The sequence below is a fragment of the Dromiciops gliroides genome, chromosome 6 (genome assembly GCF_019393635.1).
Source record: "Dromiciops gliroides isolate mDroGli1 chromosome 6, mDroGli1.pri, whole genome shotgun sequence".
Lineage (NCBI taxonomy): Eukaryota > Metazoa > Chordata > Mammalia > Microbiotheria > Microbiotheriidae > Dromiciops > Dromiciops gliroides.
The window spans coordinates 159,515,938-159,537,590 of NC_057866.1; the positions used below are offsets into that span (position 1 = coordinate 159,515,938).

The 21,653-nt window shown below is 37.2% G+C and overlaps 1 protein-coding gene across 5 annotated transcripts in view; it reads left to right on the forward strand.

Moving 5' to 3' along the window:
• The window catches only part of MMAA (metabolism of cobalamin associated A), a 40,407-nt gene extending 35,973 nt beyond the window's left edge, over positions 1 to 4,434 (forward strand). For 3 of the 5 annotated variants that reach the window (XM_043972980.1, XM_043972981.1, XM_043972978.1), the window contains exon 6: positions 1,609 to 4,434. In XM_043972980.1, the coding sequence (XP_043828915.1) occupies positions 1,609 to 1,890 (282 nt within the window). In that variant the 3' untranslated portion in view covers positions 1,891 to 4,434. The remainder of the gene's footprint in view (positions 1 to 1,608) is intronic. The other 2 variants (XM_043972977.1, XM_043972976.1) reach the window with 1 other exon arrangement.
• The last annotated feature ends 17,219 nt before the right edge of the window (positions 4,435 to 21,653 follow it).

Consider the following 21,653-nt stretch of genomic DNA (forward strand, 5'->3'; position numbering starts at 1 on the left):
AATTATGACAAAGGTAGAGTCTGTAGCAGGAGTATTGAAATTATCACCAGCTTACTACATGTCAAAAGGAAGGGTTCTAGATATGAAATGATAGATTAAGGTACTTAAGGCTTGATTTTGAACATGTTGAGATGGTGGCAAATCCATTCTGAAAGCAACCTATTTCCAAGATTATAGAGTTATTGATGATTAGTTTCTCCACAATGTGAAAGAGTAAAGGCTTTTATAAAATTATACTTTCCTTCCCATTCAGCATGTTATGAAGTTAGTAACAAGGGGAGATGGCAGTAAAAAGATGTAGTCCTATATCTATTTATGTCATAATTCTGACTTCTCCAGCTTTGCCTGTAAGATTATTGTGTTCTTAAAGAAATAAACCACAAACATGACAGCTATAAGAAAGTGAAATCATGTTTCTTTTTTTTTTAAAGCTTTTAAAAAAAAAGCTTTTTTTTAAAGCTTTTAAATCATGTTTCTTTTTTATTTAAAGCTTTGAGTTCCAAATTCTATACCTCCTTCCCACCTTCCCTTCCCCCTCCCTGAGGTGGTAAGCAGATATAGGTTATACATGTGCAATTATATAAAACATTACCATATTAGTCATTTTGTATAAGAAAACTTGAATAAAAGAAAAAAAATGAAAGAGTAAATTCTTCAGTGAATTTTCAATCAATATCAGTTCTTTCTTTGGAGGTGGATAGTATGCTTCATCATTAGTCTTTTGGAATTGTCCTGGATCATTGTATTGCTAAGAATAGTTAAGTCGTTCACAGTTCTTCATTAAACAATATTGCTATCAGTATGCACAATCTTCCCTTAGTTCTGCTCACTTCACTATATATCAGTTCATACAGATCTTTCCAGGCCTTTCTGAAATCATCCTGCTTGTCATTTCTTATAGCACAATAATAATCCATTTATAATCATATACCACAATTTCTTTAGCCATTCCCCAATTAATGGGTAGTCCTTTGATTTCCAATTCTTAGCCACCACAATTTGGGATATTAACCTAGCAGTGGTATTGTTGGATCAAAGGGTATGCACAGTTTGATAGCCCTTTGGGCATAGTTCCAAATTGTTCTCCAGAATGGTTGGATCTTTTCACGACTTCACCAACAGTGGATTAGCATCCCCGCTTTCCCACATCCCCTCCAACATCCAATATTGAAAACATGTTTCTCAAATTCAGCTTCCAGTCCCATTAATGGGACATTCCTCACTATTTACCTTCTGTACCTATTATTTGCTCAATCGGGGATATTTTTCCCTATTAATGGGGCTGTGGTCCCCAAACCAACTTGTACATGGAAACCCTTCCTAGCTTTGCAGTTTTTATCTTTAGGACCCCCCCTCCCCAATAATTATTGGCTCTGCATAAATTACCAAACAAAGATTTGGATCTCCAGTTATTTCTTGGCTCTATAAAAAGTTTACTAAGTAATTCTAGTTAAGTTATTCTTTGTACCTACTTTTCTACATTTTAAAAATACAGCTTGAATTTGTTGTTTACTTGAATAATGAGATAGTAAGAATGAGCCACTCAAGAAGAATGCTTGCCATTCCTTCGATATGAAATGAGACAGATCCCTCTTCATTTTTCTATAGGTAGTACGCATTTCTGCAAAAACTGGAGAAGGAATCACTGAGATGTGGGACAGAATGAAAGAATTCCAGGAGCTCATGCTTGCCAGTCATGAGCTCATTGCCAGGAGACAGAAGCAGCAGAAAGTCTGGATGTGGAACCTGATCCAGGAAAGTGTGTTAGAACGTTTCCGAAATTGTTCAGCAGTGAAGGACCAAATTCCTCTTCTGGAAGAAAAGGTTGCCAGTGGGGGTCTATCTCCAGGACTAGCAGCAGATATATTGTTGAAAGCTTTTAAAATCTGAGACTAATTTATGTGATCCTTCAATATGTGAAAATATTCTAATATTAAAATTCTCTCATGATATTTTATAATTTGTCATTTATTTTATGGCCAAATTTGATCCCCATATTTAAGACTCACACTTGGTAAACTTAAATATGGTTATCCATGGTAAAGATGAGGCAATTTCACAACACTTAAGAAGTTCCTACCATACATTACTAACTATATTCTTTTTCTGTTCTTGGCACACAGAAGTGGGACTCGCTGAGCTCTTGCCCATGAGTGCAGAGGCGATGCAGGATTGGCTTCTGTCCTTAGTCAGGAACAAAGGAAACTGAGGGAGGCAAAAAGGAGATGCTGTCCCAGAAATACTTTCTTTCATTCTAGGTAAAACATTCAGTAGTGACCACATTTGAGAAGTTGTGTTTGGGGGGCAGTTAGGTGGCACAGTGGATAAAGCACTGGCCCTGGATTTAGGAGGACCTGAGTTCAAATCCAACTTCAGACACTTGACACTTATTAGCTGTGTGACCCTGGGCAAGTCACTTAACCCTCATTGCCTGGCCCCTCTTCCTTCCACCCAAAAAATTCTGTTTGGTGCTAATAATAACATAGTCATTTTTGAAAACCTTAAAAATATGATTGACATTTTTTTGAGGATCAGATTCATTGAGGAATTTTTGAAATGATTACATATTGTGTATAGTAGCTAAAGACTTGGGGAAAAAATGTGATGGCTAAATTATAGGGTATTTGCTCAGATTTGAATACCAATCTCAAAAGAGAACCATACCAAAGACTAGGAAATCCATGGTAACCTATATGGGCCAGGTAATCTACCGGTTCCAATTAATCTCCCAAAGGACAGCATGGGTACTCCCCCAAATTCTAGCTAATCCTTAATTTCTTAAGGATTAATTACTCAATTTATGACAATTTAAATTTTATTCCTTCATTCTCCCACTTGCCTTTTAGTTCTTTGCTACTTGGGTTAGAAGCTTAAAACATTTTATGATGTATAGACTTCGTAGAAAAAATTTCATTTCTTTTTTTGTATTAAAGATAATAGCATTTTAAGTTTAGTTTTGAGATTTTAAACCTTTTAAGTTATTAAAGCCAAATGGCCTTGTTTTCTTTCCTGTGTTTCCATTTCTTTCCCACTGTCTTATTATTGCTGTAATGCTCTTCTTATAATTGATAGGAATTTGATGGTGGTTTTTAAGTCCTTTCTATGGTGAATTCTTTGCAATGATACAGGCCTAGTGATGATTTATCAGCTGAGCTCCAGCTTAGTTAAGTCTGTAGAAGCTCATCAGCAGAGGTTTAGCCACCAGGTGATGAAATGCATTAGACCATAACATTATGGGATGCATTAGTAGAGGGGATGTTCACACAAATGAAAACATGAATCCTGCAAGTAGTGAAGTTAGTGTGTTGAACTTTCCAGTCTAATGACAGTTTTTTGCCTTGTGGCACAACCCGCCATAATTTGATTTTATGGAAGACAGAGGAAATGATGGGTAGTCCAAGAACAATCAGAAGTAGCATTTAGCCTAATTTTCCCCCCTTTCCACCAATGAATTCTGGTTAGTTAATTATTAGAATTCATGGACTCATTTTTTTCCACTTGAAACATATACTTATAGTAGATAATAGTGAGGCATCCCCCTTCCCCAAAGTATTTGTAATTACTGTGCTAACCACAATTGTACCTTAAATAGTGCATATTTACCATTAGTGTTTCAAGTACCATGTTTGATAACAAAATATTATAGTGATAAAATATTATAGTGGTAAATGAATGACTATTTTATCTAAAGTTTTCTCTAGAGAAAAAAAAGTTTCAGTTTGAGCTACTTTAATTCATGAAGATTTAGGCAATATGAATTTTCTAAAGTGAGCCATAGGACATATAAAGTTTCTTGTAAGAGTGTATGAGACTTAGATAAGCATTTGGTTTATGTGAGGTCAAGGGACATTTTTTAGGATGCTCATGTTTGAATTGGTGGTGATTTTTTTAAAGGTAATGAGAATTGTGTGACTGCACAATTCTAAAGGGCACTTAATCTCAAGTTACAAAAGATAGTAAGTAGAGACTCTTAGAAGGTAAATTCTGTATGTTGTATACATGACTTTAATGCCTTGAAGTTGAAAGTATTTTACAAACCTTATTTCATTCTTTCCAAAAGATAGTTTGATAGAGAATGTTATCCTTAATTTAAAGTTGGAGAATCTAGGTACAGAGAGAATAAATGAGTTTTTCAGAGGAGATTATTAGTAGAGTACCTGTTTAATTCAGTTGAGACATCCATGCCAGTCTTTTAACTCTTAAGAGTCTATCCTTTTTATATCCTCTGCAAATAAATTACACTTCACTCTTTGGAAAGGGTTTCCACAATCTGGTTTTCCTTTGTTTTTGAATTTCTGGTAAGTTTTTTATTTAGTTTTTTATCTATTTAGAAATGTCTCAATATATCATTAACTACAGAAATATAAATATAAATAAATATAACAATATTACATTAAACCCATATTCAGCTAGGTGGCACAGTGGATTGAGTGCTGAGCCTGGAGTCAGGAAGACACATCTTCCTGAGTTCAAATCAGGTCTCAAGTACTTACTGGCTGTGTGACCTTGGGCAAGCCACTTGACTCTGTTTGCCTCATTTTCCTCATCTGTAAAATGACATGGAGAAGGAAATGGCTAACCATTCTAGTATCTTTGCCAAGAAAACCCCAAATGGGTTCACAAAGAGTAAGATACAACTGAAACAACTGAAGAACAATATTACATGTAGATATATAGTATATGTGTGTATATATATATATATATATATATATATATATATAAAACAAAGGATACCACTTAGCATTTCATTACTTGGTGATAGTATTATAATCAAGACAAACAGAGGATAACTTAAATTATTCCAGCCTAGTGATGGGATATTCTCACTGTTAGCCTGTCACTTATTTTTTTATTCTTATGTAAGAAGACTACTCTTGGTCAGAATTATATTTCCTTTATCCAGCTTTGTAGGTAGGGAAATACAGCTAGTCTTCCTAATAAATGTTCAGGTGTCTTTGCAGAGAGGATGTATTGTGTAGGATGGAAATGTGCAATATAAAGCTTTGAGTCATAAAACTAGAATTCTTAACTTAGCCAGAGTCTAATTTCTTTTGGAAATAACTTAATTTTTAAAAGTGGAACTTGTTTGCTTTTAAAAAAAAAAACCTCTGGGCTTTTGCTAATTTTTGAGGCTTTCTTTTAATTATATAAAGAGCTATAAGATTAAAAATATGTTATTAATAAAATTATCTAATTCCTGTTATCATTCAGCTTTTCTTGACTCTTCCCTTTCTAAATTATTACACAATTTTTTTTTTTTTTGTGGGGCAATGAGGTTTAAGTGACTTTCCCAGGGTCACACAGCTAGTAAGTGTCAAGTGTTTTGAGGCCGAATTTGAACTCAGGTTCTCCTGAATCCAGGGCTGGTGCTTTATCCACTGCACCACCTAGCTGCCCCCCTCATATAATTTAATATTAAAAATTCTCTGATTTGATAAGTCTTGGATGATACCAAATGTCCTTCCTACCTTTCTTTACGGAATTGGAGAAGAAAACTATCAGAATCACTGTGAGAAGAATGTTCTGTGCCACATCTCTTTTTGAAATGAACAGAGAAGTACCATATGGTATAGTAAAACATGTTTTGGCCAAAGATAATTTTTTCCAAATTAATCCTTTGTATTTTGATCTCTTGACCAAAAAAGAGAGGTGTGAAATCCAAAATAACATTGTTCTAGATCATTGGTGGAACATTGCAGAGGGGAAAATAAGCCTACAGAAATCTTGACTTAAGATCCAGCTAATTCAGATCATCCTGAGATTGTTGAAAAAAAAAAAAAGAAGATATTATGACAAATAGACATGAAATAGAACAGTTCTACTAGTGTTTCTCTAGCAATTTAGCCTCTTCAGTAATAAGAATTGAATCACAACATTTGAACTCTACCATTTACTACTATGTCAGGAAGAAGATATAGAACTTAAGAAGATAAAAGTGTTAAGAACATCTGGACCTAACCAAATACAAACAGTAAAAACCCATGCTGGAGAGGACAATTGTAAGGGAACTCAAGAATCATTTTTCAAAATATGTCAAAGAGATTCTAAAAGAATCTAATAGAAAAGATCAGGAATGTCCCTCTGCTATCCTGCTCCCAGCCCTAGCCAAAAAAAGAACAATGTAAAAAACACCAGGAATTACTCATACTACAAAGTCTTTATGAGAATGGTGTATGTATCCCTCAAAGATATTCTTAAGGAAAACAGAAGGGAACAAGCAAGCTTTTATTTAGCTTTTTTTTCTTTTAAAAAAAATCTGTGTTCAAATTTATGTATATATACAATTTTTCATATCACCTTCCTTTCCAAATATTTCTTCCTTTCTCACTCTATACCTTGTTACGAAGAAATTTTTAAGAAGTGGAGGGAGTGCGGGGAGAAGTACAGTTCAGCCAAACTAATATACATTGAGTCTGACAGTAAATGCTGTGTTCTGTAGTCAGAGCCACTCCCATCTTGTAAACTAAGAAGGGAGGCATATTCTCTTATCTCCTTTATGGGGTCAAGGTTGGCCATTATAATCACACAGCATTCTATTTCATTTTGTTGTTGTTGTACTTTCCGTTTACACATCGTTGTTTATATTTTAATTTTGTTTAATTCACTTTGCATCAGTTCATAAAAGTCTTCCCATACATCTCTGTTGTAATACTATTTTGTTACATTTATGTATCACATTGTTTTTTAGCCAATCCTAAACTGGTGCGCAGTTCCAAGTTCTCCAGTTCTTTGTTACTACAAAAAAATGTGGCTTTTATTTTCATCCAAAAAAAAAATCTTAAGTAGACAACATCTTCCAGTCATACTGCTGACTGAGAAATGTAAAGAGTGCAAGATTCTTGTTTATTGTTGACTTTCAAAAATTAATTTGATTTGGTAGAACAAAAACAACAACCTTAAAGGCTATCTTCAAATGAGGCATTTTGAAATATAATTTTTACGTCATATATAAGTTCTATGACAGATATGATCATGGAGAAAACTCTGTTCCAGGATCTGTTAAGAATCAACATTGGGGCAGCTAGGTGGCTCAGTGGATAAAGCACTGGCCCTGGATTCAGGAGGACCTGAGTTCAAATCTGACCCCAGACATTTGACACTTACTAGCTGTATGACCCTGGGCAAGTCACTTAACCCTCATTGCCCCGCCAAAAAAAAAAAAAAGAATCAACATAATATGAAAGAAATATGCTTACCTAAAGTGTTTACCAGTGTTATGGGAGAGAGCTTTTGTGGAGTCCAAATAGATGGATTCTCTACGGATTGCAAAGATCTTCAGGTGCACTTAGAAGTTTAGTGACTTGCCCATTTTCACACAGGTAGTAAACATTAGGAGTGGGATTTGAAGTCAAGACTTTCTGACTATAAGCTTGGCATTTTGCCCACTGCACTATTTTTTTCTGTCTATCCATAGATATATAGATATTTATAATTCATGTGCTGTGGTTAGAAATGACCTGGGCCCAGAATAGAATAGAAAGAGATCAGGTAACATCACATTTGGAAAACCGGAGCATTTTTCTATTGTCATAATACTGCTGTGACTAACCATTCAATTTTTTAAAATTCAATTTTATTTTCAGTTCCAAATTCTTTTCCTTTCCCGCATGCATTCAGAAGGCAAGAAATACAAAACCTATTAGAAATAGGAAGTCATGCAGAACAAATTCCCACATTAGCCATATTTTTTTAAAAAGTGAGAAAAAAAGGGGGCACCTAGGTGGTAGAGTGGATAAAACACCGTCCCTGGATTCAGGAGAACCTGAGTTCAAGTCTGGTCTCAGACACTTGACACTTACTAGCTGTGTGACCCTGGGCAAGTTAATTAACTCTCATTGCCCTTCCAAAAAAAAAGTGAGAAAAATATTCTTCAGTCTGCATTAAGTCCATCAGTTTTCTGGAAGTAGTATTTTTCATCATAAGTTCTTTGGAATTTTGGTGGGTCATTGTGTTGAATAGGGTTACTAAGTCTTTCACAGTTGATTATCTTTACAATATTGCTGTTCAGCCCATCTTTTAAAGCAATATTCTTTCTTTTTTTTTTTAATTTTTAGTGAAGCAATTGGGGCCAAGTGACTTGCCCAGGGTCACACAGCTAGTAAGTGTTAAGCGTCTGAGGCCGAATTCGAACTCAGGCACTCCTGACTTCAGGGCCGGTACTCTATCCACTGTGCCACCTAGCTGCCCCCAAAGCAATATTCTTTCAACAGTGCTTTGTGACTATGAATCATATGACTCCAATGTTCCTGAAAGGTCATAATTTTAGGCACCTCAAACACTAGTGAAAAGATGCAGGTCCTGTTTGGTAATATGCAGCAAGCCTACTTAGACCCATCATGCATGTAATTAGTGGCATGAAAGACAACATCATGGATTTAATGGGACCAGAAAAGGAGGTGATAGTCACGTAGCAAGAGTTAGGATAAGAGATGGATTGCTCAGTGCATCACTAGCATCTTTGCAATATCCAAAGGACCGAAAGAAGGCCTTCAGTATATTTAGTAACAACTTGAAGGATGATTTATGGAAATGTTGGATACTAATTACAAGTAGGATGAGAAGGCATGGAGGGCTTAGTTACGGCCTGCATTTGTTGAGTGAATGCTCTGAAGACATCAAAGATCTGTCAAAATAGTTGAAGGATGTTTGCTCTTAAAAACCCCTATATTGACACCATTAGTTTCTCTACTAATAATGAGAAAGCAAAAAAAAAATTATTTGTATTTTAAAATGATTATGGGGCAGCTAGGTGGTGCAGTGGATAGAGCTCTGGCCCTGAATTCAGAAGGACCTGAGTTCAAATCCAACCTCAGACACTTAACACTTACTAGCTGTGTGACCCTGGGCAAGTCACTTAACCCCAATTGCCTCACCATATATATATATATATATATATATATATATATATATATATATATATATATATATATATATATATATATATATATATATATATATATATATATATATATATATATGAAGGGGGCAGCTAGGTGGCGCAGTGGATAGAGCACTGGCCCTGGATTCAGGAGGACCTGAGTTCAAATTCGGCCTCAGACACTTGATACTTACTAGCTGTGTAAGCCTGGGCAAGTCACTTAACCCTCATTGCCCCGCTGGGGAAAAAAAAAAAGATTATGTAAGATGTTCTGTAATTTTGCTTTCCTGCCTCAGCAGATGCTCTACTGTAAGCTAATCTCAGAGTGTCAGAGAAGTGACATGGGTTTATAGTCAAGCTCACAAAACATTAAAAAAATTTTCATTGATGCCTTTTCTTTTGACACGAGTAATTTGAGGAAATATTCAGTCCCACACCCTTCCCCCTTGAAATGGAACCTTTCCTTGTATGAAGGAAAACATTTAAACAAAATCCATCCCTTGCTGTGGCCCTGTTGGACAATGTCTATAGCATCTCTCCCCGAGTAGTTTCCCCCTTCTCTGCCAAGAGAAGGTAGGTAGGTATGTTCCATTATCTGTTCTATAGGAGCATTATTGGTTTTTCAATTGCTTAGAGTTTGAATTTTTTTAGTGGTTTTTTCCATTATGTTGTAATTCACACACAAGCAATATAGCACAGGAATATATTTATAAGAAATAGACCCATGGGCTGTTGTTCATCCTTTCTTTTTGAAGAGGACCGGTGACATTATGGGTGATGTCTTGACTTCCATGTGAATTGGATTGAAGTAAGGCAAAGCTGTACAAAGCCATCAGCCTCACTCTCTCTTCCTGAGTCATCAAAGTCCAGTGGCAGGACAAAAGTAAAATAGACCCGTGGGTAGATAATAATGGATGGCATGGTTCATTTTGAACAAATTTGTTGTAAATTTCCTGAGACAGAGTAAAAACCACAAACAATAACTGGTCTCTGTAAAGAAATGGCAGTCCAAAGGATAGACTACACATAATATAATTGACCAAGTTCTACTGTGTGAATAACAATTCTATAAGGTTTCTCAGCTTTGTGGGGTGAAATGATAAATGGGTAAATATAGGGCTATAAATATATTTGTGTCTCAGCTTTATGCATTTTTCAGAATACCATGGAAAATGCCAGATAACTTGTGTAATCACTAAATCAGAAATCTCTCCTTATGCAACATGCCAAAAGGAGTCAGGCTTGGAACTTGGCGTGGTGACCTGGATCATTGGTGATTTTCCTTTCTAAAAATATTTTATACCCCAAATCAACACGTATGGAATTTCTTCCTGCTTACAAACTCCCCAGGGTCATAGTGCGACTTAGAAATCTATCCAACCAAACCACCAGCATCAGCCTCCAACTGTTGGGGAAATAGCTGAAAATAACGATGGCATCTTAATAGAATGGGATATTTCAGCACTTTAAGAGATTACAAATAAGATCACTACTGGGTATGTACGCCCAAGGAATTAAAAGGCAGGGGAAAGGTCCCATATGTACAAAAGTATAGCTGCGCTTTTTTGTGGCAGCCAAGAATTGTAATCAAAGTAGGTACCAATAGATTAGGGAATGATAAAAAAAATTGTGGTATATGGATATAGACAAATAGAAACATAAGAACTGATGAATATGAAGAATTTGGGGAAATTTGGTGTCACAGGCAAAGCTCTCATGCCAGAATGAGGCACCTTAAAGTAACTGACCATTTAACCTAAAGGGATTTACTTAGCACTAACATAACAAGGCAGCTAGGTGGAGCAGTGGATAGAGTGTTGGGCCTGGAGTCAGGAAGACTTATCTTTGAGTTCAAATCTGGTCTCAGACACTTGCTCCCCAGTGTAACCCAGGGCAGGTCACTTAATCCTTTTTTTGTCTCAGTTTCCTTACTTGTAAAATTAGATGGAGAAGGAAGTGGCAAACCACTTCAGTATCTTTGTTAAGAAAACCCCACGTGGGTCATGAACAACAACAACAACAAATACAACAAGGAGATTCAGCAAAGATATAATGGCACTTGGATATGTCCTGTTTCATCATCATATGGAAATGGGTCTGGTCAGCAAGACTGTGCTGAATGCAAATTCTATGACATCAGGGCTTTTTATTTTATTTTATTCTTTGGGGCAATTGGGATTAAGTAAACTGCCCAGGGTCACACAGCTAAGTAAGTGTCTGAGGTCAGATTTGGCCTCCTGACTCCAGGGCTGGTGTTCTATCCATTGGGCCACCTACTGCCCCGAATGGGACTTTTCATGGCTTTGGACGACCAGAAGGCCATGTCAGGGAAGTTGGGGCCTTTCATGTCCCAGAAACAGCTTTGTCCTAGATCTATCTCAGATTAGCCAGGGAGAGGAAGGGGGCAGGGTGTCAAAGAAGGAAGAAGCTTCATGAGGAAAACGGGGGCCAGTAGTGTAGTTCAGTCAGATCCCAGACAGATTTATCTTCTTTCAGTTCAAGTCCCAATGTTGTGGGTGGGAGGAAATAGGATGTATCAAGGAAATGTAGGCTTGGTCACACTTGGGAAGACAGATGAATTGAGCAAAGCAATCAGACCTGGAGAAACAACTTACACCATGATCACAATTACATAAAGGAAAACTGCTGATATCAGAGGCCTGACTTCCTTCTCTCTGTAGGGGTTGTGGGCTATAGATGTGGAATGGAGCACATATTGTCAAACAATACCAATGTACTGGTACATACAATTATTTTATTATTTGGCTTAACTAGATTTCCTTGTTACAAGGGAGGGTTCTGTTGGTGGGTGGGCAGTTGCAAAGAAGTAATAGCTTTGTAAAAAAAAAGTGCATAAGCTCATAAATAAAACATTTAATTTAAAAGATGAATGGCAAGTACAAAGAAAACAAATATGGGAAAACATTGAAAGTGGTATAGATCGAAGGCAAAACAAAAAGTACAATCTGTACACTGAATAAAACTGTAAATAATAAAAATAACAGCAAAACCCACATATAAATATGCAGAAAAGATTAGAAGACACAGAAACGAATAGAAAGAACAATGAACTTGAAACCAGAATACACTGGATTCAAGCCCTGTCTCTGCTACTTGCTGGTTGTGTGACCTTGGGTAAGTCACGTCAGCCCTTTGATTCCCAGCTTCTAATGAGTTTTGTATTTCTTGCCTTCTTTTTTTTGAAAATATTTAAAATTTCTTGCCTCTAATGAGTGGGGGAGAGGGGAAGGATTTGGAACTGAAAATAAAATAGAACTTAAAAAATGTTTTAAAATAGTTGGTCCTCAGCTTTCTCATCTACAGAAATGGATTAGCTTTAAAATATTGTTATTACTGTATACATTCTTCTGCTTTTGCTCATTTCACTTTGCTTCGGTTCATACAAGTCTTCAAAGGTTTTTGTGAACTCATTCCTTTCATAATTTCTTACAGAATACACACACACACATATATGTATATATATATATATATAACATACACACACATTTATACATATTATGTATATGTAGAGTACATACAGGTTCTTTACATATAGTACATATAGGTTATTTTCCAATTCCTTTGATCTCTTTAGGGTATAGGCCTAGTAGAGGTATCAATGGATCAAAGAGTTGTTGTCTAGTTGTTTTCAGTCACATTCAACTCTTTGTGACCCCATTTGGGGTTTTCTTGGCAAAGATACTGGAGCAGTTTGCCATTTCCTTCTCCAGCTCATTTTATGGATGGGGAAACTGAGACAAACAGGGTTCAGTGACTTGCCCAGGGTCACAGAGCTAGTAAGTGACTGAGGCCAGATTTAAACTCTTGGAGATGAGTCTTGACTTCAGGCCTGGCCCTTTATCCACTGTACCACCCAGCTGCCCTGGGTAAAGAGTATGAAGAGTTTAACAGTTTGGGGACCACAGTTCCAAATTGCTTTCCAGAATGACCAGACCAGTTCAGAGCTCCACCAGCAATGCATTAAAACACCTGCTTCCACACAGACCCTTCAGAAGTTTTCTTTTGCAATTCTTTTGAGAACTGTTTTATCATTTCTTTTGACCACTTGTATACTGAGTATTGCTCAATCCTTTTACATTTCTGTTAGCTGCCTCTAGGGCTTAGATAGATCCTTATTAGAAATATTTGATATTAAGGTTTTTCCTAATTTCCCTTATTATCCTAGTTGCATTAATTTTGTTCATGCAAAAGCTTTTCAATTTAATATAATTGAAATAATTTGTTTTATCTCCTGTAATTGCATCTAGCCCTTGCTTAATTAAGAAATCACTCCCTAACCATAGCTGTGAAAGGCACTTGATCTGATTCTCTTCTAATGTTTTTATGGTATGATCTTTAATATTCAGGTCATATATCCGTTTTGAATGTATTCTGTTACATAGCATAATATGTTTATTTAAGCCTAATTTTTGCCTGACAGTTTTCCAGCTTTTCAAATAAGAAATTCTTTCCTAGGTCATTTATGTTTTTGTGTTTATCCGAAATTGGTTTATTGAGTTCAATTATTTGTGATTGAAGTAGATTCAATAAATATTAAATACCAATCAGGTGCTAGGCTTTGTGCTAAGTCCTGGGGATGCAAAAAAGAGGCAAAACCCAAACCAAAAACCAGTTCCTATTCTCAAGGAGCTCAAAGTCAATGGATGATTTTAATTTAATAACTGTACACAAACAAGAAATATGCAGGAAAAATTGGAGATAATCAATAGAGGAAAGTCATTAGTGTTAAGGATGATGGGATTTAATTGGGACTTGAAGGAAGCCAGGGAAATCAAGAGATTGAGATGAATAGGGAGAGCATTTTCAAATATGGGGGACAGCCAGTGAAAATGGCCAGAGTTGGGAAAAAAAGTGTTATGCCTGTAACAGGAAGGAGACCAGCATCACTGAATCCCAGAGTATTTGGAGGGCAGTAAGATGTCAGAAGACTGGAAAGGTAGGAGGAAGGCAGGTTATAAAGGGCTTTCAAATCCAGAGACAGTAGTCACTGGAGGTTGTTGTCAAAGGGGAGTGATATGGTCAGACTTCACTTTAGGAAGATCAGTTTGACAGACTGGTGACAGATGGACTGGAGTGTGGGAGAGACTTGAGGCAGGGAATGAAGACCAACCAACAGGTTACTGCAGTAGACCAGGCATGGGGTTATGAAAGCATGCACCAGGATGGTGGTAGTGGTAGCATAGAGAAAGGATTATATACAACAGATGTTTTGTAGGTAAAATAGACAGAACTTGGCAACTGATTAGACATGGCGGGGGGTGGGGGGGAAAGGAGAGGGAGGGATTGGGGATGACACCAAGATTGTGACTCTGAGTGCTGGGGAAAACGGTGGTGCCCATGATAGTAACAAGAAAGTTAAGGGGATGGGAGGGTTTGGGAGGAAAGATATTGAGTTTAGTTTCGTACACGTTGCATTTAGTATGTCTATAGGACATCCAGTTAAATATGTTCATTAGAGAGCTGGAGAAGAGATTAGGGATCAGGAGAGATATTAGGGCTGAATAAGTAATTTGAGAATCATATGCACAGAGATGATAATTGAATCCATGAGAGCTAATGAGCAAAGCAAAATATTTAGAGAGAGAAGAGAAGAGGTCTTAGGACAGAGTCTTGGGAAACCCATGGTTAGTGTCATGAACTGGATGAAAATTCAGCAAAAGGGATTCTTCCCTGTGTAGTCTGTTTCACAGATCCTCTTTTATAATTTTTTGACCAGTATAAAATAGTTTTGATGATTACTGTTTTAAAATGAGTCCCAGAAGTGCTAGTTCCCTTTCATTTCATTTTTTTCCATTTTCATTAATATTCTAGGTCTTTCATTTTTCCAAATGACTTTTGTCATTATTTTTGCAACTCTGGAAAGTATTCCCTCAGTAGTTTGATTGGTATAGCATTTATTTTCAGCTTTAAAAATATATGAAGGATTCTAAAATGGAGTCTTATTGATTGAAATTCTATGGTATCCTTGATTTTTCTTAAATGTCCTGAGAGGAAAGGAAAAAGACTAAACAGAAAATAAATTCCCTGTAAGATTTTAGAGCATTGTTGGAAGTTGACATGAAGGGTATTCCAAAAGCCTTAGCTTAAAACTGCACCAAGACTTTTGGTACATCTAGAATTATATAATTTTCAGTTTTCAATTGGTAAAAACTAAAAACGAACCACAGGAAAGCAGACTGGAGCAAAAGAAAAATGCTACAAAATTGAACCTTTCTTTTGGACATTCCTTACCAACTTCCTTAAATTCCTTTTTCCCTATTCCTTAAACCTTCATTCCATATAGACCCCCTTCTTATAAAAATCAGATTTTAATTAGCTGCATCTTTCAGCCTCTGTATAAACATGGTTTCTGACTAGTAAAGCATTGATCCTCTCTATATCTTACAATTTGCATGAATTATGTGTAGCACCACCTCCCATGACTCTGGGAGCCCCTTTGTTATCCAAGGTTCCCCGTGGGGTGTTGGAGTGATTGTAACTAGGCAATTATGGTGTTGGCCCCCCATGTAGTGTGTTCTCTACCAATAGACTAGGCAGGAATCATAAATCAAATGGCAAAACATTTAAATATCACACAATAGCAAAGTGACTAAAAGGAAATCAAGAAATTACAGTTATTCATAGCTTTCTTCACCTCTCCTCCTGCCTACATCTGTCTCTCTCTCTCTCTCTCTCTCACACACACACACACACACACACACACACACACAAAGGGGTATAGCCTCCCATAGACTCCTATGAGGATGGGGAAAATTGTCCACTCTCAGACAACTCCAAGGTAAAGAAGAATCATATCATGGGCAGAAGTGAGGCAGGGCACATTCCTTATATTTCTGTCTCCTGGCAAACCTACTGTGCCTCGCTGCTTCTTAGTTTCTCCTCTTATAGCTGTCTCAGAATGGTCCTGAAGTTTCCCTTACTGCTACTTTTCCACTCCACCTGGGAAGGTGTTGTTTTTTCTATAAAATTGCCACTGCTACCTATTGAAACTGTTGTCTGCTGCTGTAATTCTGTTATTTTTTTTTCTTCCTGGGGGTGTGGAGAAGGGTTTAATCTCTCTTTTCTAAGACTGCTGGGCCAATCAACACATATTTAACGTGTGTGTGTGTGTGTGTGTGTGTGTGTGTGTGAAGTCCTTACCATTGACAAAAAGATCCTCTCAAATAGCTGTTAAGAATTTTTTCCCTTGACTCACCCACTCTGCTCCCAACCCATGTTCCTAGCTGGGGAGAGAAGGATACTTGAATTTCTTTACTTCTGACAGATTATGTCTAGACTATGCTGATGGACTTGAAGGTTTAAAAAATATTTTTAAAATTGTTATCTTTTGTTTTTATATTACGTAAAATCTCCCCTGTATCCCTTCCCCTCATTCTTTCCAAAGAGCAATCCTATATAACAGAAATATTTTTTCTTTTAAATAGTATTTTTTCAGTTACATGTAAAGACAGTTTTAAAGATTCATTTTAATATAAAATTTTGAGTTCCAAATTTTCTCCCTTTCTGTCTCCCTTTCCTCCTCCCTGAGGGGGTTATATATGTGCAATCATGTAAAACATATTCATATTAGTCATGTTGTGAAAGAAGAAACAGAACAAAAGAAAAAAAACATGAAAAAATAAAGTTTAAAAAAGTATGCTTCGATCTACATTCAGGTTCCATCAGTTCTTTCTCTGGATGTGGAAAGCACTTGCCATTATGAGTCAAAGAATATTTTTTTTTTTAAGAAGAGGGAGAAGAGAAAAAACAATCAGTGAAACTGATGAATACATTAAAGAGACCCTGAAAATATATTAAATGTTTCATATTTGTGGAGCTCCCAGTAGGGGAGGTACCTTCTCATATTTCTTCTTGGGGGCCATTCTTGTTCTTTATAATTTTGCAACCTTCACTTTTGATTGTTTTAGTTACCCTGAAGCCTTAATAATTCCAAGAGGTACCTTGAAGATGGGGAGTGTTGTTAACCCTTGCCCAGCATTCCTACCACAACCACAAAATTCATTTTCCCTCTTATTTATTGTTTGGTTACTCAACAAACATTCATTAAGCACTAATTAAATGCCAGACACTGTGCTAAACTTCTAGGGGTACAAAGAAATTAAACCTGACCACAAGGAGTACATGTTCTAGTGGGAGAGATAAGGTTCAAGTAACTTAGAACATACAAGATATCTGCAGAGGAGATAGAAAATAATCGTAAAAGGGAGTTCTCTAACAGCTTGATGGGGTTAGGAGTTGGTGGAGACTGGGAAAGACCTTCAGCAGAAAGTTGGATTTGAACTGATTCTGGAAATAAGCCAGAGGATCCGACTGAAAGACAGAAGTGAGGAGGGAGAACATGCTAGGCATGGAAGGTTATAAGGTGGAATTTTCAAGTCTGTGTAATCCCAAAGCTCAAATATTGTCCTGATACAATGCACAATCTGCACCTGTATTTGATTAAATGCTAAGATAAAGAATAAGTGTTGATCTTTTGGAACTTTAGGATTCTGACAGATCAAGAGACTTTTAAAAATATATATAACTAATTCCCTTATTCTTTTTTTTCATTTCAAATTGATTTTTAACCGTACTCAACATCTAGAGAACCCAAAGTTTACCCTCTGAATGTTTCCACATTTATATTTGAAACAGCCTCTAGTTCTTTATGAAACAATTATTGATAAAAATCACAATGCAATCATTTCTGAGAAAAGATATATAAAGAGTATAGTAATCAGGAGACCTCGCTTTTACAGGAGATTATTTTATAAAAGTTCCACAGCTTGCAGGGGGCAGCTAGGAGGCGCAGTGGATAAAGCATTGGCCCTGGATTCAGGAAGACCTGAGTTCAAATATGGCCTCAGACACTTGACACTTACTAGCTGTGTGACCCTGGGCAAGTCACTTAACCCCAATTGTCCCACAAAAAAAAAGTTCCACAGCTTGCAGAAGAAGAGTTAGAGAAGTATTGCAGTAGCTTCTGGCTGGTGGCTCCCTTGGGTGCACCTTTCAAGAAGATGAGATGTAACTCTGTGGTGGGGGGGCAAGGAGGGTGTATTGAAAAAAAGGGTCTATCCTTACTCTAGCATAATGATGGGAATTTAGTTTTTGTGGTCTCTGCTCTCCAGGTGGAGCATGGATTAAATTTTGTTGTTATTGGTTAGTTGTTTCAGTCATGTCCAACTCTTTGTGACCCCATTTGTGTTTTGTTTTGGTTTTTGGCAAAGATGCTGGAGTGGTTGACCATTTCTTTCTTCAGATCATTTTACAGATAAGAAAAGTAAGGCAAACAATGTTAAGTGACTTGTCCAGGGTCACACACCTAGTGTTTGAGGCTGGATTTGGACTCAAGTTCTCTTGACTCCAGAGCTGGCACTCTATTCACTGTCCCACCTAGCGACCTCTGGATTAAATTTTTAGCTGCATTTCTACTAGACCACCCCAACCCCTCACCCACATACCTTGCCTCACCTTTTGTGTTTCCTCCAGTGACAAGGGCAACAGCTATCAGTGACAGTTTCAGTAGCAACAGCAGAATTGTTTGTGCCAAGGCTTGCTTCAGTATTTGAGAGCGAAGCCTCTTTCCCACTTAGTGTTTGATTGGACAGTGCTCAGTGGAGGACAACTTTCAACCAGCTAATTTAGCAGCCTCGAAAAAACCGAATCCCAATGAGACTTCCCAACTGATTGTATTCAAAGTGATCTATCATTGGATTCCATTCTAATCATTTTATTACCTTAGTATTCCCTTTATCTGTGTGGGAATAACCTATTTGTTACATACTTGATTCACATTTGTACCCTGACTAGCTATTTTTTTTTTTCCTTTTCCCTCTGCTAGAAAGAACTCTTAAACTTTGAACCCATAAGTAGCAACTTTCCCTGGGGAGCCAAGATGAAGGTCAAGAGACGGTGAATGTGAGAAATGGGAACCCTACATCTTTCATGGGGAAGTCAGGCAACTGCAGAGCAATGAAAATCTCAATGACATATGCAGAACAGAGATTAGTACAGGTCCCCAGCCACTGTGGTCTCAGCCAAACATGGTCTGGCTAACCACTATGCTTCATGGTAAAAGCAATTCTCATTATTTTTATTACCATATTGACTTGTCTGTTTTCTATTATACATTCCTTTTATCCTCATAATGTTTTGAGAATTGTATACATTTTGAATTACTGAGGATAACAGTTTTTAAATGTTTTTATTTTTTTCACCGTGTCACTATTTTTTTGTTACTTTGATACAATGGGCCACTTGGCCTTATTAAAATAGAGAACATCTTGTCCTCACTGGGATGTTTATCTTTGTTCAGTTGTTCAGTCACGTCCAACTCTTCATGATCAAGTGGACCATACCTGTCTACAGAGTTTTCTTGGCAAAGATACTGAACTGGTTTGTTATTTCCTTCTCCAGTGGATTGACAATGTTTACATTAAAGAAGCACCCAGCAACTGACCCAAAAGAGAACTTCCTGGTTTATTAGACAGGGGAGTGATGCAGCTTCCACATGTCATCACCACTGATCAACTGAATTGATTCAGTTGGCTTTACTGGCTAGTCTGAAGTCCCCTTTCAACACCTATGATCCACACACACTAGCTTCTTCCAAAGTTGCAAGGTAGGTCATATGAGCTTTCCCCCACAGAGGAATGCTACCCCTTGATATACCCAGAAGAATGTATATTGTGAATTCAAGTAAGTACTTCAGTTTCATTTTAATTACCAGATTTAAAGATGTCCTAGCAAAGAACTTCTCTGGATGAACAAAGGATGAAACCTGGTTGGCTTAGCACTGGGGGTAGAACAATGGGTAAATATGATGACAAAGAGGATGGTTTCAGCTGTCTTCAAGGAAAATATCTCTCTCTCTCTCTGTGAGGCAATTGGGGTTAAGTGACTTGCCCAGGGTCACACAGCTAGTAATTGTTAAGTGTCTGAGGCCAGATTTGAACTCAGGTCCCCCTGAATCCAGGGCCAGTGCTCTATCCACTGTGCCACCTAACTGCCCCAAAATCTCTCTCTCTCTCTCTCTTTTTTTTTTTTAGTGAGGCAACTGGGGTTAAGTGACTTGCCTAGGGTCACACAGCTAGTAAGTGTTAAGTGTCTGAGGCCGGATTTGAACTCAGGTACTCCTGACTCCAGGGCCGGTGCTCTATCCACTCTGCCATCTAGCTGCCCCTCCCAAAATCTCTTTTAACCATTAGAACCATCCCAAAGAAGAATGAACTTGTTTGGGATATAATGGATTCCTCCATGCTCAAGGTTTCTTAGCAGAGGCTCCAGTAACCACAGAAAAGTACTGATCAAGTATGGGTTGGACTAAATGCCTCCAAGATCTTTTTCCCCTCTGTGATCCTCTGAAACAAGAGGTAATCTGGATTTCAATTAAGTTTTATTTTGTTTTATTGATTCTTTTTGCTTTTAAGTTGCATTCATTTTTGATTACGCCACTCTTATTTCCCCAGTTATCTGTCTCTTGTGACAAAGATGAAAAAAAAAATGACAGTCAAGGTATTGATAATATGAGATGATATAAAAAAAAAATATGAGATGATATAGGCTGTCCTCTTCCTCCCCAGATTACCTTGTATTTCTTTAGAGACACAGAGAGAATGTGTGTGTTTACACAAAATTCCCTACAGCCGTTCACACACACACACACACACACACACACACACAGAATGTATGTGTTAACACAATATTCCCTATACCCCTTGATTACTGGGTCAGTTTTATTTTTATTTTATTATTTATTGTATTCTCAGCACCTAGCCAAGTGCCTGGCATACAGTAGACACAATTCTTGCCGATTGCTGATACACCCAAAGTCACCCACCTCTTCACTGAAAAGAGGAAGGTGCATTTTTTTTTTCATTTCTCCTCCAATGCCAAACCTGGTCAATAAAATTACATAAAGTTCAGTTTTCTTTTATTGTTCTTTCCACTGTAGTTATTGTTTACTTTGTGTTGCTTACTTTACTGTGCATCAAGTCATAGAAATCTTTCCATGTTTCTCTGAATTCCTCATATTCTTTTTATCTTATCATGTAATAATATAACATAGCATTCACATACCTCCATTTGTTTAGCAATTTCCTAATCAATGGCCACACTTTGTTTCCAATTTTCTGCCACAACAAAAATGCTGAATATGAATATTTTTATATATGTAGGACCTTTCTTTCTATAACTGACCTCCTCCTTCTCAACTAATAGTGAGAGCTCTGTAACACATTGTAATCTGTTTTGCCAGTGATCACAGCCTAATTCTGGATAAATTTATTGTCTATTACTAAAGCATGGGCAATTAGATTGTACAGCAGATAGAGTTCTGGGCCTGGAGTCAGGAAGACTCATCTTCCCGAGTTCAAATCTAGCTCCAGATGTTTATTAGCAATGTGCCCCTGGGCAAATAATCACTTAACCCTCTTTGCCCCAGTTTCCTGATCTGTAAAATGAAGTGGAGAAGGAAATGGTGAGCCACTAAGAAGATGCCAAATGGGGTTACCAAGAGTCAGACACAATTAAACAACCATTACTAAGGTACCTGAGAATTTTAGAAATTCGTGAAGGCTATTGAGGGTAGTGGGGAGCGGCAAAGACAGATGAGGATCCGAAAAAAGCCCCTGTGCTCCATTTGACACCCTCACATTGTCAAGAAAAAATGAGGAAGGTTCCAGTACACTGGTAGACCCTCCGTGATGAGCTTATGGGGCAACGTAGACAAGCGTAACAAATGTGACCCAGGATGGGCGGACTCCAGTGAGTT